This window comes from Engystomops pustulosus, chromosome 4 (assembly GCF_040894005.1).
Source record: "Engystomops pustulosus chromosome 4, aEngPut4.maternal, whole genome shotgun sequence".
Lineage (NCBI taxonomy): Eukaryota > Metazoa > Chordata > Amphibia > Anura > Leptodactylidae > Engystomops > Engystomops pustulosus.
The window spans coordinates 79,208,783-79,235,870 of NC_092414.1; the positions used below are offsets into that span (position 1 = coordinate 79,208,783).

The 27,088-nt window shown below is 39.8% G+C and overlaps 1 protein-coding gene across 3 annotated transcripts in view; it reads left to right on the top strand.

The window, feature by feature from the left end:
• Nucleotides 1-27,088, top strand: part of LOC140126705 (dynein axonemal heavy chain 3-like) — an 883,215-nt gene that overhangs the window by 412,684 nt on the left and 443,443 nt on the right. For all 3 annotated transcript variants that reach the window (XM_072146467.1, XM_072146468.1, XM_072146466.1), the window contains exons 34-36: nt 5,016-5,238; nt 25,110-25,240; nt 25,501-25,601. In XM_072146467.1, coding sequence (XP_072002568.1) covers nt 5,016-5,238; nt 25,110-25,240; nt 25,501-25,601 — 455 coding nt within the window. The remainder of the gene's footprint in view (nt 1-5,015; nt 5,239-25,109; nt 25,241-25,500; nt 25,602-27,088) is intronic.

The following is a 27,088-nucleotide window of genomic DNA, read 5'->3' on the forward strand; positions in this document are numbered from 1 at the left end:
CGGCTTATACTTGAGTTTAGAAAACAAACAGTGTACTCACCTTCCAACACCCCCTGGCAGGTCGTCATCCATACAGTGATGCTCCGGCATTGGCTCTGTGTCACTGTGGAGTCCGTCGCAGGGATCATGACGTCAGCCCCTTAATATTGGGGGCAGGGGCTGCAGGTTATATACTAGGGGGCTGGCATGCTATATTCCAGAGGGGGTTGGCAGGCTATATATTACAGGGGCTGGAAGGCTATACACTACAGGGGCTGGCAGGCTATTTACTACAGGGGCTGGCTATATACTGGGGAGGTTGTGACCAATGCATTTCCCACCCACGGCTTGTACTTGAGTCTATAAGTTTTTCCATTTTTTTGTGCTAAAATCAGGGGTCTCGACTTATACTCGGGTTGGCCTATACTCAAGAGTATATGATATATTTTCAAATTGCCACTTATTTGTCATTTTGCCTCCAATAAAAATTTTAATAAAAAAGTTGAAAGGTCATACAGTTTTCAAAATGGTATCAGTGAAAACATCATTCATCCAGCAAACAATGACATCTTACATTGCTCCATACACTGAAGTATAAAAAAGTTATGGGTGTCAGAATAAGGCACCGTAAGGCATGTTTTAATTAATGTAAGTTTTTAAATTTTTTATTTTTTAAATTTAAATCTATTGAGACATAACTAAACTATACACGTTTGGCATTACTGCGATTGTAGTGATCCAAAGAATAACAGAGAGATATCATCTCGACTGCAAATTGAAAGCCATACAAATTAAACTGAAATAGGGAGAAATTGTGGGGCTTTTTTTTTACCACCTTTGGAATGTTAAATGGTGCCACCAGAAAACAAAATTTCTCCAGCATATAACAAGCTAACATATAACTTTGTAAACAACAAAATCTAAAAGTTTTGACAAATGGAAATGCAAAAAATGAAAAAAACATATTTTTGAAGGAGTTAAGGTTTTTCATTAAAGCAATCAACATATTTACTTCACAAAACAGATTAGAAAGTTACTACTTGATAACATACTTATTACATTTGCTGATGTAATAATTGTAATACACATTCTTTCTCCACAGAGCATGCCTGAAAAATGCCCTATAGACCTACATAAACCAGGTTGAGACTATTGCTTCCTATCGCACTTGGATACTGTAAAGCATACAGTATCACTAAATTCTGTTTACAGTAAAAAATTTAATTACCAATAGATTATCTTTGAAGAGATAAATGCTAAAATATGGCTTCTGGGCTGCTTAACCTACATTAAATTGCCTAGATTCTTTATGTCTTGGTGGGTGATTAGACCCTGAATATAAAGATAGAGTTTAAAGGACAACTACCACCAGGCTCAAGGATTGTAAACCAAGCACACTTACATGCTTGGGTGTGGCCTCTATGGCAGAATCCAGGCTTCTTTTAACTTCCTATGCCCTTGAGGGTTCTAGTCTTAATTAACAGTTATGGACCCCAAAGCCCATTAGGCTAATTTACAAAAGTTTTAAACCATTTCATAATAAAACAAGGTCATTAGAGGCTAAAAGAAGAGCGGATCCTGTGAGAGGGGTCACACACCAGCTATTGGTGTGCTTGGTTTACAATCCTTGAGCCTGGTGGTAGATTTCCATTAAAAGAGCATATTAACATATAAACAGAGAGCCAAGATCTTAAAGATAGAACTAGCCTTCTAGATGCAAGAGTTTGCCTAGAACTCAACATTTTTATTTATCAACAAACTTTATTTACTTTATACACAAATTGATCTATGCATTGAAGAAAAAAGTTCACATTACTTAAGATAAATTACAATGTTTGCCTTTGGAAATAATTATTTTGCATACATTTACTTCTCCACAAACCTGTAAATTTCTTACATAATCAGAAAATTGTGATCGTACAAAGTTGTCTTTTTTGTCACAGTTCCCTAGGTATGGGTTTGGTATGGGGAGCACTGGAGGATTCCTACGGTGAATCTTAAATTGCAACTTGCAAATTGCAGCAAATTAGCCTTATTCACATTGAAATCTAAAACAGAATAAATTGGTTTACCTATCTAATTATGTGTACAAATTTACATTTCAGTAATAATTTAGTTTTTTGGCATTACCCCCTGTGACCTGCTGAAATATGTGTTATAAACATATGGACAATTTCCTCTTAATTTTCTTGTCTTCAAATGCAAAGAGGTGAAATTATATAAACTAGACACAAGGGAGTTAATAAATACCGCAACACTAAATAGGTCTAGAATACATGAGGCTAGACTTTGATTAAACTTCAGGACTTAAGCTGTAAAACAAATCACAGAAGGGCTAGGGTAGCCCCTCATGCTCATCAGCATAACTTTAAAAGTTAGTTTTAGAAGGAAGGCGGCCATGGATAACAAATATAAGAAGATTACTACTGTCAGTGCCTTGATCTCTAAAAAGTTTTAATTTTTAAATTTTTTGTTTGTTTGTTTTTATCACCATCTTTCAAGTTTCATATGCCATACACCGTGGCCTCTCAGACGATATTTGCATAGTGCATGTGTCGTTTATTTGCCCATTTACCACTTCTGCATATATGAGCACTGTCAGCACTTTACTTTGATGTATACTGAGATCTCAGTTGCTTAAACATGTTTGACAACAGCTATTGGTGGTTCCACAGATACCAGCCAATAGCACGCATGCGTTCTCCCGGCTTTCCCTCCTCACGGCCATTCCGGAAGTGGTGTCACAACACTTCAGGTCACATGCAAGGGCCGCCGCCATCTTGGATCCCCAGCATCACACAGCTGCAGGCCAGCGTACACTCATTCACAGAGGCATTTATAGGCATACACCACACTTGTCGGGAACCCCTGAGGAAGCCGCAATCCGCGGCGATACGCGTGGGGCGTCTTTTTCCGACCCTGTCTCTCCCTGCACTGTCCGGACCCGATGGTAACTATCATCATTTTCACAGCAGCGTATTCATTGCCAGGAGCTATTCGCTCCCTCTGCATATTAGGGGTGCAGATTATTCCTGGACATTCATTAACAGGCTCTTATCTTGTGCCAATTTGTTGCACACTTCATCCAGCCTGACAGGTTGCCTGTTATTTGAGTGCCCAGCATAGCCCTTACATACCAGCTGCTTTTTGTGTAGTATTCACATTATCCATTGCACTTGCATGGGTTCCTGACAGTGCCTTGAGCAGGGTCGCCTTGGGGTGACAGTCTGTTGGTATTTTCAGGTGCCACTGTCCCCCCTCTGTCCACACTTGTGTGAGGGGTACAGCTGGGCTGTATCCCCCTCCCCTTTTAGATGTTTTTAATCATTTGTGTCTGACCTGTTTCATTTTTTAATAAAGATTACTCCTTTTGGCTATTACACACATGTTCTTGTGTATTTTCTAACTGGATCTCTAAAAGTGGATAAGCACAATACAAATATGTTACATCAAATATTAAACATTCCAAAGAAATCCATAAATATAAGCATCATCACAGCCCATCCTAACCTCCTTAGGATGACATGCAGGAGCAAATATATGTGGAAAAATTCTCAAAATTTGAAAATTCTCACAGGCCCTGAAAGGAGCCCTTGTGACGAAACCCTGGGTGTCTAAAGCTCTCTGGCTTGAATATTTGAATTTTAATATAAAGCTCTTGAACTTTTATGTTTGTCTAAAAGAGCTTGAGGACATTGAACCAAGATGCATCAGTGTTTGTTTAGTGAGGGTGTGAACGAACGAGACGCTATAAATCACCATAAAAAGGAAGGTGTAATGCTGAATTCACATATTTAATGTGGTGAATAACTTTGCCAACTGAAACATTTGCACTCTGAGAAGTTGTAGCTTGGCATTCAAGGAATTTGACTGAAATTGTATAGTGTTATCAGGACTGAAACTATGCCATTTCTATTTGGTTTGGAATTGATACTGTTTGATTGTGACACTGGAATCATACTTATATTCTTTTATTAATATTAATTTAATACCTAATTTATAACCATACAAAGCTGCAGGAGCCCAAGTAACTTCTGTAAAGGGTTAGAGTGCCACTTTGCTTTTGGGAGGAAAATTTAGCTAGGATAGTTTTCATGTGCTTGCCAAATATTGCGGAGCTCCTGAGAAATCAGAGCAGTGGAACATTTAATTGAGGACATTTAATTTGAAAACATTTTTAAATTGTTCCACAATTGTACAAAAACAAGCAATTTTCTAATTATCTGCTCAAGATAATACACTATAATACGGAGGTTTTGCAGTGCAAAGTAGCTATCATATGCTCACATCTGAGCTGTCTGCTGCCAGGATCTAGCCGGCAGGTACATTGGACAGCCCTGGGGTCCTTGACTGGACCAAAGGACTTCCATAATGATGATTGAAACCCCTGGAAGAGGTGTGGAGGTTCGATCATAGGGAAAAGAAAGCAGAAGCTGCTATTGTATTTCGGTCATTCAATATCACAACGCCCACAATCAAAGTTTTTGCGGTTCTCAGTCATTTCGGAGTGTAAGCTGCAATAGACTGCTGATATGTGCTGTATTTGCCATCAGCTCCACTTGTAAACCAGTGATGTAATAAGGTTGTAGGAAGTCACATTTGTGATTAATGTTAAAGAGAACCTTTATCACTTCTGCTCCTAAGCATTCATTTCCATAAATTTTATGACAGCTTTCTCTAATCAAACTCTCTTCCGTTATGTGAGCAGACCCAAATTGTCCAATCCAATCAAGGATCATTAATCGAACAGTAGATTAGTATTCTGGGTGCCATAGTATGTGAAAATGATTGCTCAGGCTAAAGAGGAAATTCCAGCTGTGCTAAAATCAGTGGAGTGCCATCTATCGATGGATTCATAGGTTTGAAGTTGGTGGAGACGTTCTTTAGGGCACAATAAGAGTAAAGAAAACTATTTGACAATTTATTAGATTACTTATTTTCAGCAGTTTTATATTCTTTGCAGAACCCAAACCCCTACAGTTTATTTACTGTTATTCATATGAAAAGGTATAAAAATTTCTCATTTTTTTTTACAGATATATGAAATGATGTTGGTACGCCATGGGTTTATGTTGATTGGAAGCCCATTCGGTGGAAAAACTTCTGCACTTAAAGTTCTTGTTGAAGTTCTAAAAGACTTGGAAACAAAGGGACTAATGGATGAACATGGAGTAGATTATATTTTCATAAATCCAAAGGCCATTACCATTGCACAGATGTATGGCAGTTTTGATCCAGTTTCACATGAGTGGATTGATGGTAGGTCCACACTAGTCATGAAATTGAATTTGTTATTACAATTCTTCCTAGCATTTATTAAACACTGAAACAGGTTCATATTGGTACTTCAATTTTTATACCTTTTTTTCCAGCAAAGACATATTAGACTGACTCAATTAGGTCAGCTATGCAATTTACTTATTCCATTGATGTGCATATACTACTGTATGTGTAATTATACATATCTGCCCCAGAGATCTCTGTATCTACAACCAAATCTTGAACTTGAAAAATGTTATAAATTATCATTGCTAAGTAGGTTTAACCTTAATTAAAGAAAAAGATAAATCTGATAAAAAAAGAATTGATTCACACCATGAGGGAGATCTCTCACTGTTTCATTTTAGTGAAATAATCACAAACTCTTGCAAAGTACAATAACAACTACACCACCTCCACGCCTAAGCCTCTTGATGTATCTGGCTCAACAAGAGGGGCATGGCCTCCATCATGATAAATCTCCCCCCTTGTCATTAAAATCTACCATCAAAATAAAGCATAATAAACCAGGGGCCCCTATTCATAGACCAGACACTGTGATGGAGGCAATCTTCTTAATCTTTTTAGGTTTTAAAAGTTGATTTTAGAAGGATGGCAGTCATGGATAACATATCCATGCTGCATTTGTATGGTAGATTTACTTTAAGATATCACTTAATTTGATGAACGAAATTCAATCGAGATTTCCTTTTATAGTGTATGCTAAACAATACATTTTTGGAATGAGAGAAATAAAGTGTATGCTTTTTTTAGACTTTTATGTGTTATATTACAAAATGTCTGGAAATGGATATGGGGTAAATACATTTTTATGATACAAATAATAAAGCTTTGAATAGTCATCTCACCTATGACTTATAGTAGTATCTTCCAGCACTAAAAAAACCCTTCCTTCCTAGAAACTTCCTTTATTTATTAAAATTGGTACACATCCATATAGGCAAAATGTAGGACCTGCGGGCTTTGATCATTTACATTCAACCATGACTATAAGCAGAATGTAAATGCTCGAAACGCATGGGTTTGCCTACTTTTATGCCTTTTTGGGCGTCTACCAATTTGAATATGTCTAAATAAAAGAAGTGTCTACTTTTTAAATATTTTTCAAATGCTGGAAGATACTAATTTTTTACATTTTTATGATATGGTACTTAAATGTGATGTAAAAGACAGAAATATTCTACATATTGCATCCTACTGTTTTGACCTTCACTCTAGGCAGGAAGAATGTGCTTAAAAATTATCAAGCAATTTCATGCCTTAATTTCAGTATTTTCAGATGAAGCTCTAGGCCTGTATACTTGGAATTATTCCAAGATTCAATCTGATGCTAAATGAGACTCTACAAGTCCTGCCTGACAAAATTTATTGTTTCACTTCATGTGTATCTCTAATACTTTATGTAACAGAACAAGCTGCTTTATAGATACACTCACAGTAAAATATGTTTACTCTATAATATTATTTAAAACTGTAAATGAAAAATAATTAAAATGTGTATGGGGATTACCTCAAACCTTTTAGTATTTCAAAGAGTGTGATATCTGCAGTCAATAATGTGAAAACCAAAACTAAGAACCATTTAGGTGACATAGAGCACTATTGTATCTACTGATCTTCATAAGACCCGAGGCTGTCTCGTTTTAACCTATTCATTACAATGTGCGATTCGCACATTGTAAAAAATGAGGTGGAAAATCCCCATGTACTGCCATACTGTAGTATGAGGCGTAAAATGAAAGATCTATCAAACTAAAATAATGGTTTTTCACTGTGTTTAGCCCCGTAACAGAAAATAGCACCCAAATTCGAAAAAGGCACTTTTTTGCCATTTTGAAAAAAATTCTAAATTCAATAAAAAGTGCTTAAAAGGGTGAACAATCCAATAAATAGAAGCATTGAAAATCAAAATTTGCAAAAATGACACCACCCACAGCTCTGTACACTAAAGTAAGAAAAAGTTATTAGCGCCAGAAGATGACAAAATAATGAGGTTTTAATTCTTGTAAGTGTATGAAAACATTATAAAACCTATTAACAGTATGCAAGAAAAAGAAAAATGTGTATGTTAACGGCTCAACCTAGGAAGACAGCGTTATTCTCGGTGATGCAAATGGTCGGCTGCACGTAGTTCCCCAAAGCTTTGGTCTGGAAATCCAAAGGAATGAATGCTTTTAGCAGGAGAGAAAAAACACTTGGTAGTGTGGGGAGCCAGCATGCATTGAAAGTAGAAAAATAGTTTAAAACATATTCCAACCTTTAATCTTCATCTTAAAAAATATACATCATGAAAAAGCATGGACATAGAAAAACAACCAAGGAACACAAGACAAAAAATCAAAAGAAAAAAGGACAGCAGTGACACGTTTTGGACTTTTACATGTTAGTCCTTAGTCAGGTATGACTAAGGACTAACATGTAAAAGTCCGAAACGTTTCCAAACATATTCCAAACTTTAATCTTCATCTTAAAAAATATATATCATGAAAAAGCATGGACATAGAAAAACAACCAAGGAACATGAGACAAAAAATTAAAAGAAAAAAGGACAGCGGTGACGCGTTTCAGACTTTTACATGTTGCATGATTTTTTTGTCTCATGTTCCTTGGTTGTTTTTCTATGTCCATGCTTTTTCATGATGTATATTTTTTAAGATGAAGATTAAAGTTTGGAATATGTTTTAAACAATTTTTCTACTTTCAACGCATGCTGGATCCCCACACTACCAAGTGTTTTTTCTCTCCTGCTACAATAATAAAACCTATACAACCTATAAAACCTATACAACCCAAAGAACCTAAAACCCAAAGAATAAAGTAGACATGTCATTTTGTTTGCACAGTGAAAGCCGTGAAATCCAAGCCAACAAGAAAACGGCACACATGTGTTTTTTCTCTAATTTCACAGCATTTAGAATTTTGTTTCCACTTAATATTAAAGCGGAGACTAATAAAAAAGCTTTCCAGGATAAATAAAAGACCCTTATATGGTTGCTCCTAGTAGCTGCAAGTTAATAGCTCTATAGTAGCTGCAGGTCAAGTGAGCCATCAGCGCAGGACTTTCTGTTTTGTCAGGGAACCATGCACTCATTACTGAATGCACACCCCATTTGGGAACACCAATCCCACATCAGAGGTTGGAGGGACATGCCTAGGGAATCTGCCCACACCTCCAGCCACTGACATGGGAGTAGTTTTCATGGTAGGTAGGGGAAACACTAATGTGTGTATGGCCCCATGTTCTGCCTGAAGACTGCAGGACACTGGGCATCCCAGGTAACATGACCTCTGGCTCTTATGGACAGAAGAGAAAGTTTACCAGAGAAGATATGATATGTGTGACCCAATTAGAGTATTGTACTTACCCTGTTAAACTTTCACAATTTGAAAGACCTCACAATACCTTACAATACCTCATATCTGCTCACAAAACCTAAGGCTACATTCACACAAATGTATAAAAATGGCCGTATGCTACCCATACGGTATTGTTTTTTTCCGGGTTACATACAGCCACATTCATTTCAATGGACAATAAGTCTAACCATTTAAATTGCCATTGTTTACACTGTACCATATATGCTCCTTTTAAAAATATTTTCTCCCCCATATTTCATAAATATAAATACGGGTTAAATATGTGCTGCATATGGATGAAAAACTTTACATATGTACGGCCGGTCTTAGACTGTTCCCCACATTAACAATCTTCAAATACAACCTTGAAACTCATCTCTTCATGTAAACTTAAACCTACAATAACCTTCATATAACTACAACACCACCTGGACAGCTTCTAGTCTTATAAACTGTCTCCTTTGTATCTCCAGTGCTAAGATGTGAACTTCAATGAAACCTCAATGAAATGTTTTCATTATCATCAAGCAATAATCTTGATGGGAACGTAATTGTTTGGTGGTAAATTAAATGGCTTCATATGACTACCAATATATTATTTGCTGCAGCAATGATGGATGGTAGAACCACTTTGTTTTAATTGTTTTCATGGCTTGTCTTCTATTGTAGAAATGAGACGAAAAAAGTCTATTTATTAAACTGTTAAGATGATGAAAAATGTAGTAAAGCAAACTGAAAAGAAATGGAATTATCAGTAAAATGTTCAAGGAATTTACCACCGTTAGACAAACATGTCTTCCTTTTAATTAGCAAAAATGTTGTGTTGGACCATTGTCATGGTAGGGATAGGGTTGGGAAAGGTATATACCTAAGGCTGGGTTCACATGATGTTTTGTACCGTATGTTGTAAGGACATGTAAAGGGGATTCTGATGCGTCTTTACAACGTATGACAGAGAGCTATCCCACTGTATAAGCATGCATAATGTGCTAGCTTCAAAGTACAGTCTGTAGGATAGGTGGATTAGCTACCTACCTTGCCATGCTCTTTATTCCATCCTTTGGACAATGTACCAAAATTTGTAAGAGCAGGAGTGCCACTTATCAGGCTACATTATTATTAAAATCTCTACCCTCGGATTCTAGTCCACATTACTGGCAAATGCCTGAAATGTCAAATAAGCGACTAAAACCAAAAAATTTTAGTCATTATATTTAATATAATTACTTGAATGTTCAACTCAGGCAGTGCTACTATATGATAACTTGGAACAAAACCTTATGGAACCTGTTACTGTATTTTTCTCATAGATTCTGACTTATAGCAGTGAAGCTGTTTCGCAATTCCACAACCACTGTATGGTTGGTGGTCCAACTGTGCAGAGAGTTTCAGATGGGCAAAATTCAAGAATTTCTTTTCCATAGTTCATTGGGCAGCTGAAAATTTCTGTGCAGGGAAAAATCCTTTTTTAGGGTTAGGATAAGAAGATGGTCCAAATTTTAGCTGACATAACAAAGCAATGTGCTTGGGTGAGAAAGTACTTAGAATTCTGCTTAAAGGGGTATTCCAAGAATAGGAATGTCTGCTACAAAAACCCATCATGCTATAAATAAATGAATGCAACAAAACTCATTAATCACAAAATGGAGCTTAAATAGTTTGCTTTTGTGATTCACAACATTTTATGGACTTTCTAAATTAGGCGGATTAATCTCCAATATGGTCACCACTCGAAACTACAAGTCCCATGAATCTTCAGTTCTCAGTATGTTCATCAGATCATCACTAGGAGCAGAGCATAAGAAGGAAGAGTTGTTACTGTCTTGCTCTCTTACCATAGTAATGATGACTGACTGCCATCACTGGACAATGCCGCACTGAGATGGGTCTCACCACATTTGCCATACGTGATGCACTGCAAGCAACCTACTACAGACAAACATAGTGATGATCACATGACCTTCCAAGGCAGGTGCATAGGTATAAAATCAACAGACTGATTAAAGGGCCATTAGAATTTTAATTCTTCATTATAGTTTATGTCCACAGCATTTGCTAATAACATCTAATTACATATTAGCATTAGAGATGAGCGAACACTAAAATGCTCGGGTACTCGTTATTCGAGACGAACTTTTCCCGATGCTCGAGTGCTCGTCTCGAATAACGAACCCCATTGAAGTCAATGGGAGACTCGAGCATTTTTCAAGGGGACCAAGGCTCTGCACAGGGAAGCTTGGCCAAACACCTGGGAACCTCAGAAAAGGATGGAAACACCACGGAAATGGACAGGAAACAGCAGGGGCAGCATGCATGGATGCCTCTGAGGCTGCATAATCGCAACATTATGCCAAAATTATGGGCAACAGCATGGCCATGACAGAGTGACAGAATGAAGCTAGATAACATCTAAAACATCCAATAATTGACCCTGACACTATAGGGGACGGCATGCAGAGGCAGCGGCAGCAGGCTAGAGAGTGTCATGGCGACATACCCTAAATGGACTCAGGCTTCAAACCAATGGGTGGCAGAGAGGAACCAAAGTAGGTGAGCAAGAAGCGCTCAAATAATATCGGTACATGATAAAAGTTTGCCAGTATATTTTGTGGATTACACAGCAGGGTGGCGACAAAGTTAACATGGAAGCCATGAAAACAACCCAAAATTCTGCCTGACACAGCTCGTTTGATAAGGGGACCATGTATGGAGGCAGTGAACTAGTAGTAGATTAAAGGTGCTGCAGTTAAAACTATGTTAGTTGGATCTTGGCATGGAGCTGGCGCTCCGCTGCCAGGCGAGCTTTCGCCAATCCAAGCCCCTGTCTATAGGCTACTCCCCAAACAGCACTTCTAAGAACCTTTTGTATAAGATCAAGTGTAGTAGCGTTCTTATAAGTTTAGGATATGGCGGGTGAGGGGAATGTAAACAGCTGCGCAAGAAGCGCTGAAATAATATCGGTAAATGATAAAAGTTTGCCAGTATTCTTTGTGGATTACACAGCAGGGTGGCGACAAAGTTAACAAGTTTGTTGTGGAAGCCATGAAAACAACCCAAAATTCTGCCTGACACAGCTCGTTTGATAAGGGGACCATGTATGCTTACAGTTCATGCCAGTCGCTGCACTGGCTGCCAGTCTCCTTTCGAATACAGTTTAAAATAATAATAACCCTCATCCATAAAGCTCTGTATAATGCTGCACCCCCCTACCTCTCCTCTCTTATCTCAGTCTATCGCCCAACCCGTGCTCTTAGATCCGCCAGTGATCTTAGATTAACCTCTACCCTAGTGCGGACCTCCCACTCGCGTCTCCAAGACTTCTCTAGAGCTGCACCAATTCTATGGAATGCTCTGCCCCGGACTATCAGACTAATACCTAACCTCCAAAGTTTCAAACGTGGTCTTAAAACCCATTTCTTTAGGCAAGCCTATAACACTCATTAACTGCATGAGGTTTTAACTCTTCTACTAACCCGTCCTGTGTCGTCCTCCCATCTGTTATCCAGCAACCAACAGGCACCAGACTTCTCTGCAGTCCCATTCACCCTGGACCTGGTATATAAGATGACGGCTGAGTGGTTCAAGCGACAGCAATTCCATTTATTATATTTTGTTCTATTCCCTAAGAAGAATGGCTTGACCATTAAATATTCTTTTACCTCGTGTTACCCCATCATCTTCATAAACCGTAAGCTCTGGCGAGCAGGGACCTCACTCCTGTTGTTCCATACAAATGTTGTGCTCTGTTACATTACATTTGTATTTGTTTCCTATGATTTGTAAAGCGCTACAGAATATGATGACGCTATATAAATAAAGATTATTATTATTATTATTATGGAGGCAGTGAACTAGTAGTAGATTAAAGGTGCTGCAGTTAAAACTATGTTAGTTGGATCTTGGGATGGAGCTGGCGCTCTGCAGCCAGGCGAGCTTTCGCCAATCCAAGCCCCTGTCTCTAGGCTACTCCCCAAACAGCACTTCTAAGAACCTTTTGTATAAGATCAAGTGTAGTAGCGTTCTTATAAGTTTGGGATATGGCGGGTGAGGGGAATGTAAACAGCTGCGCAAGAAGCGCTGAAATAATATCGGTTAATCATAAAAGTTTGCCAGTATATTTTGTGGATAACACAGCAGGGTGGCGACAAAGTTAACAACTTTGATGTGGAATCCATGAAAACAACCCAAATTTCTGCCTGACACACCTCGTTTGATAAGGGGAGGATGTATGGAGGCAGCTATATGGACGACTTTTGGAGGTAGCAATGGAGACAACGTGTGGAGGCTGCTATGGAGACAATTTAATTTGGATAGTGCCTGTATGTGGCAGTCCCAAAAAGTTTTCAAACCAGAGGAGCAGGTAGGTGTCCCTCCAGAAAAATGGAATAGATTGAGTGCCTGTATGTGGCAGTCCCAAAAATGTTTCAAACCAGAGGAGCAGGTAGGTGGCCCTCCAGTAAAATGGAATAGATTGAGTGCCTGTATGTGGCAGTCCCAAAAAGTTTTCAAACCAGAGGAGCAGGTAGGTGTCCCTCCAGAAAAATGGAATAGATTGAGTGCCTGTATGTGGCAGTCCCAAAAATTTTTCAAACCAGAGGAGCAGGTAGGTGTCCCTCCAGTAAAATGGAATAGATTGAGTGCCTGTATGTGGCAGTCCCAAAAATTTTTTAAAACAGAGGACCGGGTAGGTGGCCCTCCAGAAAAATGGAATAGATTGAGTGCCTGTATGTGGCACTCACAAAAATTGTTTCAAACAGAGGACCGGGTAGGTGGCCCTCCAGAAAAATTAAATGCATAAAGTACTATAGCAAGAGCCAGTGGGCCCTGTCAAAAAATAGCCAGTTTCCTCTGCTTTACTGTACAAAGAGGAGGAGAAGGAGGAAAATGAGGAGGAGGAGGAGTGGATCAATTATTCAGGTTGAGCTTCCTTCACCTGGTGGAGATTGGAAATTCTGAGAAATCCAGCCTTTATTCATTTTAATAAGCGTCAGCCTGTCAGCGCTGTCAGTCGACAGGCGTGTACGCTTATCTGTGATGATGCCACCAGCTGCACTGAAAACCCGCTCGGACAAGACGCTAGCGGCAGGGCAGGCAAGAACCTCCAAGGCGTACAGCGCCAGTTCGTGCCACATGTCCAGCTTTGAAACCCAGTAGTTGTAGGGAGCTGTGTGATCATTTAGGACGATAGTATGGTCAGCTACGTACTCCCTCACCATCTTTCTGTAAAGATCAGCCCTACTCTGCCGAGACTGGGGACAGGTGACAGTGTCTTGCTGGGGTGACATAAAGCTGGCAAAAGCCTTGTAAAGCGTACCCTTGCCAGTGCTGGACAAGCTGCCTGCTCGCCTACTCTCCCTCGCTACTTGTCCCGCAGAACTACGCACTCTGCCGCTAGCGCTGTCAGAAGGGAAATACTGTTTCAGCTTGTGCACCAGGGCCTGCTGGTATTCATGCATTCTCACACTCCTTTCCTCTGCAGGGATGAGAGTGGAAAGATTTTGCTTGTACCGTGGGTCCAGGAGAGTGAACACCCAGTAATCGGTGCTGGAATAAATTCTTTGAACGCGAGGGTCACGGGATAGGCAGCCTAGCATGAAATCTGCCATATGCGCCAGAGTACCAACGCGTAAGAATTCACTCCCCTCACTGGCCTGACTGTCCATTTCCTCCTCCTCCAACTCCTCCAACTCCTCTTCTTCTGCCCATACACGCTGAACAGTGAAGGACTCAACAATGGTCCCCTCTTGTGTCTCGCCAACATTCTCCTCCTCTTCCTCCTCATCCTCCTCCACCTCCACCTCCTCCGATATGCGCTGAGAAACAGACCTGAGGGTGCTTTGGCTATCAACAAGGGAATCTTCTTCCCCCGTCTCTTGTGACGAGCGCAAAGCTTCCGACTTCATGCTGATCAGAGAGTTTTTCAACAGGCCAAGCAGCGGGATGGTGAGGCTGATGATGGCGGCATCGCCACTGACTATCTGTGTTGACTCCTCAAAGTTACTCAGCACCTGACAGATATCAGACATCCACGTCCACTCCTCATTGTAGACTTGAGGAAGCTGACTGACCTGACTACCAGTTCTGGTGGAAGTTGACATCTGGCAGTCTACAATCGATCTGCGCTGCTGGTAAACTCTGGATAACATGGTCAGTGTTGAATTCCACCTCGTGGGCACGTCGCACAACAGTCGGTGAGCGGGCAGTTGGAGGCGGCGCTGCGCTGCCCTGAGAGTGGCAGCATCTGGGCTGGACTTCCTGAAATGCGCACAGATGCGGCGCACCTTCGTGAGCAAATCAGACAGATTGGGGTATGTCTTGAGGAAACGCTGAACTATCAGATTTAACACATGGGCCAGGCATGGCACATGTGTCAGTCTGCCGAGTTGCAGAGCCGCCACCAGGTTACGGCCGTGCCTGGCTTCAGGTTCAGCGGTGCCAGCCACAGATCAGTCTGCGCCGTGATGCCCTGTAATAGCTCTTGGGCGGTGTGCCTTTTGTCGCCTAGGCTCAGCAGTTTGAGCACCGCCTGCTGTCGCTTAGCGACGGCACTGCTGCTGTGCCTAGAGCTACCGACTGATGGCGCCGTGCCCACGGATGGTAGTTCGGAGGAGGAGGTGGAGGAGGGGTGGGAGGAGGAGGCATAGTAGGCCTGAAACACCTGGACCGAGGTAGGCCCCGCAATCCTCGGCGTCGGCAGTATATGACCAGCCCCAGGGTCAGACTCGGTCCCAGCCTCCACCAAGTTAACCCAATGTGCCGTCAGCGATATATAGTGGCCCTGCCCGGCAGCACTCGTCCACGTGTCCGTGGTCAGGTGGACCTTGTCAGAAACGGCGTTGGTCAGGGCACGGGTGATGTTGTCTGACACATGCTGGTGCAGGGCTGGGACGGCACATCGGGAAAAGTAGTGGCGGCTGGGGACCGAATACCGAGGGGCGGCCGCCGCCATGAGGTTGCGAAAGGCCTCGGTCTCTACTAGCCTATAGGGCAGCATCTCCAGGCTAAGCAATCTGGAGATGTGCACATTAAGGGCTTGGGCGTGCGGGTGGGTTGCACTATATTTGCGTTTCCGCTCCAGCGTCTGGGGTATGGAGAGCTGAATGCTGGTGGATGCTGTGGAGGATCGTAGAGGCGACGATGGGGTTTTTGTGGCAGGGTCCTGGGCAGGGGGCTGACTATCAGCTGACACAGGGGAAGGAGCAGTGGTGTGCACGGCCGGAGGTGAACGGGCTTGTTGCCACTGAGTGGGGTGTTTAGCATTCATATGCCTGCGCATACTGGTGGTAGTTAAGCTAGTAGTGGTGGAACCCCTGCTGAGCCTGGTTTGGCAAATGTTGCACACCACAGTCCGTCGGTCATCCGGTGTTTCCTTAAAGAACCTCCAGACTTCTGAAGATCTAGCCCTCGCCGCAAGAGCCCTCACCACGGGAGCTTCACTAGTTGACACATTTGGCGCTGATGCACCAGCTCTGGCCCTGCCTCTCCGTCTGGCCCCACCACTGCCTCTTCCAACCTGTTCTGGTCGAGGACTCTCCTCCGTCTCAGAAGCACTGTGTTCACCCGGCCTCTCAACCCAGCTTGGGTCTGTCACCTCATCATCCTCCGATCCCTCAGTCTGCTCCCCCCTCGGACTTCCTGCCCTGACAACAACTTCCCCACTGTCTGACAACCGTGTCTCCTCATCGTCGGACACCTCTTTACACACTTCCACTACGTCAAGAAGGTCATCATCACCCACAGACTGTGACTGGTGGAAAACCTGGGCATCGGAAAATTGCTCAGCAGCAACCGGACAAGTGGTTTGTGACTGTGGGAAGGGTCCAGAAAACAGTTCCTCAGAGTATGCCGGTTCAAATGCCAAATTTTCCTGGGAGGGGGCAGACTGGGGGGGAGGAGGCTGAGGTGCAGGAGCTGGAGGAGTGGCGATTTCGGTGACATGGGTGGACTGCGTGGAAGACTGACTGGTGGACAAATTGCTCGAAGCATTGTCAGCAATCCACGACATCACCTGTTCGCACTGTTCTGGCCTCAACAGTGCTCTACCACGAGTCCCAGTAACTTCAGACATGAACCTAGGGAGTGTAGCTCTGCGGCGTTCCCCTGCTCCCTCATAAGCAGGTGGTGTCTCACCCCGCCCAGGACCACGGCCTCTGACCCCTGCAGTAGTTGGACGCCCACGTCCCCGCCCTCGTCCTCTACCCCTAGCCCTCGGGTTAAACATTTTTAAAATGAGAGTTATAACTTTAATTTTTTTTTAACTTTTTTTTGTGTTTTTTGTTTTTTTTTGTGTTTTTTGTTTTTTTTTGTTTTTTTTGTTTTTTTTTGTGTTTTTGAGTTTTTAAAACCAAACGATGCTATCCTATTGCTATGGCTATTTTCTAGCCAAGTATGAAAGCACACTACTATGCCAGATGAGATGACACTGAGTTATTAAACAAAATAAACGTAAAATAAAAAAGGACAAATGGCAGACTGTGCCTAATTGAAATCCAACCCCTACTAAATTTTCCCACTTCGGTCTTTGCTATGGATATGTGCGTCACTAAGCGCAAAACACAGCGGTCGCAAGTCTCACTACAAATTGCTCAGAATTGGCTAGTACATGCACTGCAGCAAGTACAGCCACCAGCAGATCAACCAGAAATCAAATATATAGAACGCTACTGTAGGCGTAAGTAAGCTGTTTGGATTCTCCTATGGCTATTTTCTAGCCAAGTATCAAAGCACACTACTATGCCAGATGAGATGACACTGAGTTAGTGCCTAATTGAAATCCAACCCCTACTAAATTTTCCCACTCCGGTCTTTGCTATGGATATGTGCGTCACTAAGCGCAGAACACAGCGGTCGCAAGTCTCACTACAAATTGCTCAGAATTGGCTAGTACATGCACTGCAGCAAGTACAGCCACCAGCAGATCAACCAGAAATCAAATATATAGAACGCTACTGTAGGCGTAAGTAAGCTGTTTGGATTCTCCTATGGCTATTTTCTAGCCAAGTATCAAAGCACACTACTATGCCAGATGAGATGACACTGAGTTAGTGCCTAATTGAAATCCAACCCCTACTAAATTTTCCCACTTCGGTCTTTGCTATGGATATGTGCGTCACTAAGCGCAGAACACAGCGGTCGCAAGTCTCACTACAAATTGCTCAGAATTGCCTAGTACATGCACTGCAGCAAGTACAGCCACCAGCAGATCAACCAGAAATCAAATATATAGAACGCTACTGTAGGCGTAAGTAAGCTGTTTGGATTCTCCTATGGCTATTTTCTAGCCAAGTATCAAAGCACACTACTATGCCAGATGAGATGACACTGAGTTATTAAACAAAATAAACGTAAAAAAAAAAGTTAATGGCAGACTGTGCCTAATTGAAATCAAACCCCTACTAAATTTTCCCACTTTGGTGTTTGAGGTGGATATGTGTGCCACTAAGAGCTAAACACAACGGTAGCAAGTCCCCCTGCTAATTCCTCACAAAATGGTACTAGATGCAAATAAAAAAAAAAAAAAGTAGAACGTTATTGTAGCCCTAAGAAGGGCTGTTGGGTTCTTGGAGAATCACTCCTGCCTAACAGTAAGCTAATAGAACACCCTAACGCTTTCCCTGACCAGCAGCAGCTCTCTCCCTAGCGGCATCCAGACACAGAATGATCCGAGCAGCGCGGGCAGCGGCTAGTCTATCCCAGGGTCACCTGATCTGGCCAGCCAACCACTGCTATCGACGTGTAAGGGTACCACGTCATGCTGGGTGGAGTGCAGAGTCTCCTGGCTTGTGATTGGCTCTGTTTCTGGCCGCCAAAAAGCAAAACGGCGGGAGCTGCCATTTTCTCGAGCGGGCGAAGTATTCGTCCGAGCAACGAGCAGTTTCGAGTACGCTAATGCTCGACCGAGCATCAAGCTCGGACGAGCATGTTCGCTCATCTCTAATTAGCATGTATTTGAATGAACCACTTGAATTTTGCTTATTCCTGGAATACTCTTTTAAGATAAAAGAGAAGAAGCATTTTGTGACTCACCATCAGCACAAGATAGATGTAGTGAATTATTGTTAAATGTAAACTGTATTCTCCTTTAAGCATAGGAATACATACTATGTATGTGTGATTAATATATATAATGACTCACATTACATGTAGCTCACATAGTGGTGACATCTCATTCATGTACTATTGCCTTTTAATAGTGCTTTTATAATGTTTTTCTACTAATGCTGTTCACCTCTGGAGACCCAAACCCAACCATCAGAAATTCAATGATTGGTCCTAGAAAATAAATATCTAATGTCAATATTACTCCTTATACAGGAAGTAACAACATAAGATAAGAAACTGAAATTGAATAGGGGTCATCTACGTTATTTCTTCTTTTCATTTCTCAAATATAAAATATGGTTAAAAGCAGATTTTAATACACTTAACAATGTAGAATAATACTTTTTTGACAAGGTAAAACCCAATCAGGGTTTTTCTTGTTCATAAAAGTCAATAGTCATATTGTTGTGTTTTTTAGGGAACTATCACATTGCAGTTCACAATCTCACTTATATACATATATACTGTACATAATTTACCCCAAATCCTCTAAATTGTGAAAGGAAAACAGGAACACAGAGGAATCTTGAGCCTTACAATACTTCCTGACCAGGCCACCCTGTATTACTTGTGATATCTCTTAATGTTTAGTGATGATGATCAAATACTTTTAGATGTATGTTGTGGGACATATATTTCTAGTACACTACAGTCACAGCTCCGCTGTAAAATTCTGATAATATTAGCTGTTATTTGGATGAGGACCTTGATAATTGCATTCATTAGTGTGTTACAATTGATTATTATTTGCCAGACATATTGCAGCGACTTTTAATTTGGATTGTATAAAGCTTTATCAATTTTGAGACCAGAGATTATAGGTATATATCAATATTTCTTTTGCAAAGTGAAGCTTATTGAGAATTATGCCATTCGCTTCACAGGAGAAAAAGGCTTAATGTATTTTTAATGCAGAAATGATCAGATAAAAACTGTTACTTAGCGACCTGCTGGGTAAAAAAAACGTAATACTAATCAAAAATTTATGGAGGTGTGTTGAATTATTGCAATCCAATTTAGCCAATTAGTAATCATTTGTGTGATTTCTTAGTTTGCATATAGTTCTAAACCAGAAAGTCTGATTCACAATATAAAAGGCATATCATCTTAACAAATATAAAAGTTTATTAATCAAAGGCATAAAAACTAGCTTTATACTATAGATCATTCAGTGTAATAACCATACAGTAGAAGGTTGTATTATAATTTAGTTTGCAATGTCTAGCATCAGACTACCATGACTGACAATAGTAATTAAAATAAGTTATAGTACATTTAATGCATTAAGACGTACCCAAATGTGATTACCAGTAAACTTCAGCGATATAGTGATAGTCAGGATTGCATTAGCAGCTCTGATAAAAAAGCTAAAGGGACCATCCTTCACTTTGTTAGTACAGAATAAAGTGATGGGTTGCTTTAACTGCTTGTCTCAAGACATATCCAGAACATGGTGCCAATAACAAGACAGCAATCCATTAATTCTATTTATGTGTAACTACTGTGCTCTATATCTGTCCTTTCAAAGTAACATCCATTTTATTTCTCAGGTTAAATTCCCCCATAAAATGGAAGGAACCCTTAATAATGAAAACACAACTTTTCACTGCTGAGCAAAATGCACTGGTATTAAACGTCTGTTGTCTAACCCTGCTTTTTCCCACCGGATCACTGGAAAGTCTAATCATTTCTTGTGTGGCTAACATCTGGAAACATTCTATCGACAAAATGACAAATTTGTGATAACATAGGTGAAAATAAGTCTTCTACCAGTATGACTTCTCTGAAGAAAAATCATATGCACAGTTCCGTACACAGAGGCTTTAAAAACAGACATTTTGTAGAGCTACTGTCATTTGAGATCATTTTTAATATTGTGTGTGATGGGAGTGCTTTTTCAAATATACTTTATTCATATTCTGCTTAATTTGTGAAAAAACAGACTGCAAAGTGTCCCTTAGTAAGAGTGTTACTTCTTTGTTGTCAAGCTAATCTGTCTAACAGACTGAAGACAGGACCCTCTCCCCTCTCCTCTCTTGTTACACGACTATGAGTAGTGAGTGTTAACCCTTTCTGCTCTTTCCCGGGCTATAGTATGCTATGAGCATTATTTTCAAGCATCAAGCTGAAAATGAAAGGGTTCATCCTCCCTGCCCACAGATGTAAACAAACGGCCTGATGTTTTACAAACTAAGAAGTACAATTGGAGAAACATCGAATAGGACCAATTCAATTCAGTCTTGAAATCAATCTTCTGAAAAATTCACAGAAGCTTCAGTGAATCGAATCTTATGTGATTTGTTCATCTCTGGTAGAGGTAGACCAGGTGTGAATACTATCTTTGAATATCCTTTTTCTGTGCATTACATCAGTAGTATTATAAACAAGTTGAAACTGAAGAATATTTTTAGACCCTTGCCATAGAGATGGATGTTTCCTTTGTTATTTATAGGAGTAGCAAAAGAGATAATGATCTATTTTACTTTACATGTCTAACAGTCAATTAGGCATCTACAGTAATTGTGATGAATGTAAGACACTATTATGGCTCTCTGAAAGACAGGTCCACTTTATTTTTTTTTACCTGTCAAGCCATATCTCCATTTCATGGAGTGTAAACACACACAAAAAGATTTATCACTTGGCCTTTCTATTTATGTGTGCAGTGATGTGGGTCTGTATGCCTTTAAAACAAAGCACCTATTACATGCATTGTTTTTAACTGTGAATAATACAAAATATCAAATAGTAATTGCTCAATCCATTCTTTGATATGCTTGCATAGGAGAATACAGACAAAGAGAATTAAATGTAAATTGTTCCACTATTCATGAGTGTCTGGCAGATGCCAGGCTGCGACATATCTGTTTATATTTGCAGGGAACTGATAACCCTTATCATAGAGAGGCAATGCATATCTTGCTCCTGTGATAAACTCGAAGGCTTCAGGCCAGAGTGATGCAATAAAAGAGCACATTTTTGTTCCAGAGATTTTGTAATTCTACTGTCAAAAATAATGAAATTTAAGTGTCTCTGTGAAAAGTACTAAGCTCCAGAAATGCAATTTCGTATTATTTTAGGGCACAATAAAAATAGAAACTGGAATTTGAACTAAAGTGTGAAGGACAAGTTGAGGTTAAAAAGTATTATAGTTTTCATATACTAGTTTTCAATAGAATATGTAATTGGCACATGAAGATTATCCAGTACTACATAATACAGGTCAAGTGTGAAGGGCAAAAGTAGGAAAAAAAGTATTAATGACAGTTTCCAATGCAATATACACATAGGACACAATGTGGAACACATATCAAACTTTTGGCTTGCCTTTTTCTTTCTAATTTTTGAAACTTTTCATGCTTTTTCTCATTGCTGACTATTTTTTTGCCTAAGACAGTCTCCCTTTAAAGTTCGCCATTTTCTAGCTTTCTGCAGTGTTCCCTGAGTTATCACCTGAATCCAGATGTGAAAGTTTTTTTGGGACAAATTTTGGCACAAATCTACGGCTGCCCCTGATTAGGTGTGGAAATTGGCTTAAAACTGATTGCGGTTTTTGAAAACTTTTTGTGACTTTTGTTTTAAAAAGTTGCAAATGCGCTAAAGACCAAACTTCATATGTATCAATAAGGAAAAACCACTAAAATACATCTGACCAGCAGAAATCTATGAAAAGTCCCAAAAAAACTAGTGGATAAAGTCATACTTATGATGCATGTGCCCCAAAAGATTGGTCAGGAGACAGGGCTACATGTTAGAAAAATCAGTTAGTACTACAAAAACCAAATATCTATAGATAACTATTGTATCTTCAGTTCTTCATTTTGTTTTTTATGCATTTCTATTTCATTTCTAAAAAGGGTTATTGATATGACATGTATGTTGCAGACATAATATTCCCTTAGAATATTGCCTCAGAATGACTTTACAGTAAAATTCTTTACTGGAGTAGACATCTCAACATTGCATGAGCTCCCATCAGACTAGGCTGCATTAAAGAAGACTGTACTATCCTCTACTTAAAGAGGACCTGTCATCCATATAAAAGGCACTAGAAACTTCTTAATAAAGTAAGCAGCTCCTAGTGCTACAACAGATGCAGCATTGTTAGAAACGCAATAGAAACTCAGCTGTAAGCGGTTAGGCGTATTCACCAGGGGGCGGGACTAGGAGGTGGTGACTGAATCTATTTGATCAGAACAGGTGTTGCTGTAATTGTCCAGGATTTTTTTTACAAGTTTTTAATTTCCCTGTACCTATCCCACTCCCTAAGTTATGATATAAATGATATTAGTAGCTAGTCAACAATTAAATAAATTTGTTTTAAGCGAAGATTAAGCGAGATTCTTACAGGCCTTTGAATCAACTAATATATTTGCTTATCTCTAGTTATTTAAAATCACACATGGAGCACTTCTTGCTACTATTTCTCTTTACTATAAAACTTTCTTTTAACTCCTTTCCATAGAAGCAGCATGGCAGAGATCTAGATGCTGCAACTCTCTACATTCCACCCACACAATTCACAAAAAATTATAAAAGGCAGGCACAAGGAAAAACAAAGTTTAACAGTAATATATCACAGGGGTGGTAAGGATCAAATCAAGTATGTTACTGCTTGAAGCCATATAAAGAAAAGTATTTTTTACTGAAGGGCAATTAATGTGTATTAGTCATAATAATCTTAATCTTACTTGTAATTAGTGATGAGCAGACCTGAACCACAATATTCGGGTCCTTGCCAAATATAGCAGGTTTAGGTCCCTGGACATGAACACGGAGCTCAGCGTTCAGCCGAATTCTTATCGGTAACACATGCCTTAGGTGTTGGCATCGATCCCCTACATGCCATGGACAAAGCCACCAGCGACATGTGATTGCTGGCGATGCATGCATTGTACTACTTTTCTGAGCATCTTGTTGCTGTTTGTGATGTTTTGCTGGTGGCATGAAAAGGATAACACTCACGATTAGTGTCACCACCAATCATAGGTGTTAATAAGTAAACCCATTTTAAAAACTGTTGGTGGGTTTTGTTGCAACATTTAAAGGGTTGGTGCCAGATTGAGGAAAGGCAGACACAGGGACAAACAAAGCTTAACACATTCAAATACCACAAGTGTTAAATCAAGTTTGTTATTGCTTGAAGCCATATAAGAAAAAGGAGCTATTACTGAATTTTATTCTTACTTGTAATTAGTGATGAGCAGACTCAAACCACAATATTCAGGTGTTCGGCCGAACCCGCCATACCCAAATCCCCTGATCTTTGGAATAATCTGTCATTAATTAGAATACAGTCTGTCCCTGACTTAAAGGAAAACTACCACAAGGATGAAGAATTGTTAAGAACACACATTTACATGGAGGTGTGTGTCCCCTCTGGCAAGATCTGCTCTTTTAGCTTCCTATGCACTTGTGTTTTTACAAAAAAAGGATTTAAAAGTTATGCAGGCTCAATAAACAGCTATGGAACCCAGAGCCCCTCAGGATCATTTGCATATTTTTTTTTTTTCTAACAATGACACAACAAGTTAAAAGAAGAGTGGATCCTGTTAGGGGGCACACAGTTGCATGCAAGTTTTCTTGGTTTACAATACTTTATCCTGGTAGTAGATTTCCTTTAAAAGCATAGACTTAGGGACCATTCCTAGTTACAAATGGACCTCTTTGACCACTGTGACCTATGGTGAAACTCTCTTACTTCTGGTTATTTACTGTACTTTAGCTCCAGGCTGCAATGACCAACTGTGTATGCGATAAAGCTTTATTGTTTATTAAACCTTATTCCATTGACAACCCAAATTTTTCAAAATCCTATTGTAAAACAGACAAAAAACATTTGACTGGGGATACAATTTCAAATTTTACTGTTCTGACTTACATATAAATTCAATAGTATAACAAACAGAACCTTGTTTGTACTGCCTGTACAAAGTTTTACAGATATCTTCACAAACTCACAATCAGTTTTGAAATACTTTGTTTAACCTGCATAATTTGGGTCCTTTTTTTTTGCAAATAGAATTTTTTCCCCCCATAACTTTTGTGGACTCCTTCTGGTGTGATGCCAAAGCTACACTGCTGTCCCCATTTTGCACCCTCTCCCTACCAAATGAATGATACATGTGTACAGGCTGATGACATTTTTGGTTTGTGTGATTTATGTTTTGTTCATGATAGTTTTTGAACATTTATAAAGAGGTTATAAAATGTATAACAAATCTAAATATTTGCATAATGCACAGCAAATTGACAGAAAACATTTTGAAATAAAGAGAAATACATACTAACTAAAGAATGCAATACCAGCCAATATTAAATATCTGCAATGAATATCTTTGCAGTAAAATGAGTAGAAAAGTATGAAACCTTTTTTATTTCTTATTTTCTAGGCATTTTGGCTAGTGTGTTTCGGAGTCATGCGACGTGTAACACAAAATGCAGAAAATGGTGCATATTTGATGGACCAGTGGATGCTGTGTGGGTTGAAAACATGAACACTGTTTTGGACGATAACAAAAAGGTATCTATAATTGTGCAAACCTGGTGAGGCAGTGTTTCTTGTGCCTACTGTATCCCTTTCAAGTTTCCAACCCTGAGAAGGAAACACTTGAGATCGGAAGCTCAAAATGATCAGCTTACTGGCCATTTTATGTTGTAGCTAAGTTGTTTCTATTTTCCAAGGACTTGAGCTGTAGTCTACTGTAAGCCTATATAACACTCTTCTTCCATGTATGTAAAACTGATTTATAACCTTTATCTAAATCGTTTTTAATCACTTAGCTCTGCCTGATGAGTGGAGAAATAATTCAAATGAGTCCACAGCAAAATATGATTTTTGAGGTTTTAGATCTTGAACAAGCATCTCCAGCAACCGTGAGTAGGTAAGAAATGTCAAGCTAACAATCTACAATTAACTCTACAATTAACAGTCTACAATTAACTAATACAACTAATAAATACATTTATGTACAATGATTAATGTAAGACATTAAAGGATCTATGGTGAAAAGAGCTTAGTTTTAGTTTGTTTGGGCCCAAACTGTTGGGCCCATCGGTTTTGTGTCCTCAAATCAGCAATTTTGCATCAGTTTTACCATCAGTTGTGCTGAATATGTGCTGTTATATAAGTGATTTAAACCTTAGAGGTGTCACTCAAATGTATAGATTAAAATTATATTCCATTTGCCTTTCAGGAAGCAGAGCAGAGGTGAACATATGGAGCAGGTAGACAGACCCAGCTGAGCTGAGGTGGACATATGTAGCAGGGCTATGGAGAACAAGTGTAGTATTACTGATGTGGATACCTTAGCTCAATTTCAGGGATAGCTGTGGGCAGGAAGCTCCTTAAATCATACACAGATATTGAAACACATATTTCACTGCCTGCACTGATTTGCACTCTCAGGATGACACTGGCTGTCGTAAGTAACCTCACCGGTACCTGTGACCTGAGAGAGAGCAGGTTTTGGGATGGGGTACATATCCATTCAAATCAAAGTAAGCATAGAAACTGGGAAGGCATCAGGGGCCATTGAGAACTCAACTAAGATGGTAACCATTGAAAACTGAACATGTGTTCATGTTTGTATAGAGGGCGCAAGTACATGCAGAACTATACATGCACCACATACATGTACACACTCATGAACATATTTACCACCAAATACACAGACACACTCACCACTGAAATTTCTATATAACATAGGGGCAAACACTGTGATTACAGAGTAAGCATTTCCCCATTCCATGTGGTATGTCTATATAACATAGGAACAAATACTGTGATTACAGAGTAAGCATTTCCCCATTCCATGTGGTATGAGGGGCTGGGGAACAGCCGTGCAGGACCTAAAGTCAGCAGAGTATTTCTACCTACATCTGCAAAGGCTGTATGACTAACTTTGTGGATTTTCCTGTGTAGCAATCACAATATTCTTTACATAAACTTAATATATACCGTATATACTCGAGTATAAGCCGACCCAAGTATAAGCCGAGGCCCCTAATTTTACCACAAAAACCTGGTAAAACCTATATATTTTTTACTCGAGTATAAGCCGAGTTTGGCTTTTCAGCACATTTTTTTGTGCTGAAAAACTAGGCTTATACTTGAGTATATAAGGTACTATATATCCATCAATCTTCCCAACAGTGTATTGATACTGATGAAATGAAATGGTTCAAATTTTTGTGTCATATTTAATATATTTTCAGAAAGGCAATTACTGTATTTTTGTTTGTGATTTCAAAGGAGATTGAAGACTATCCACAAAGATAATCCACATTATAACTAAAATTTTCCAATAACCAATAAATCATCTAATCTAAGCTTTGCTAAGCTTATTGATGTTCTGTATTAAAATTGTCT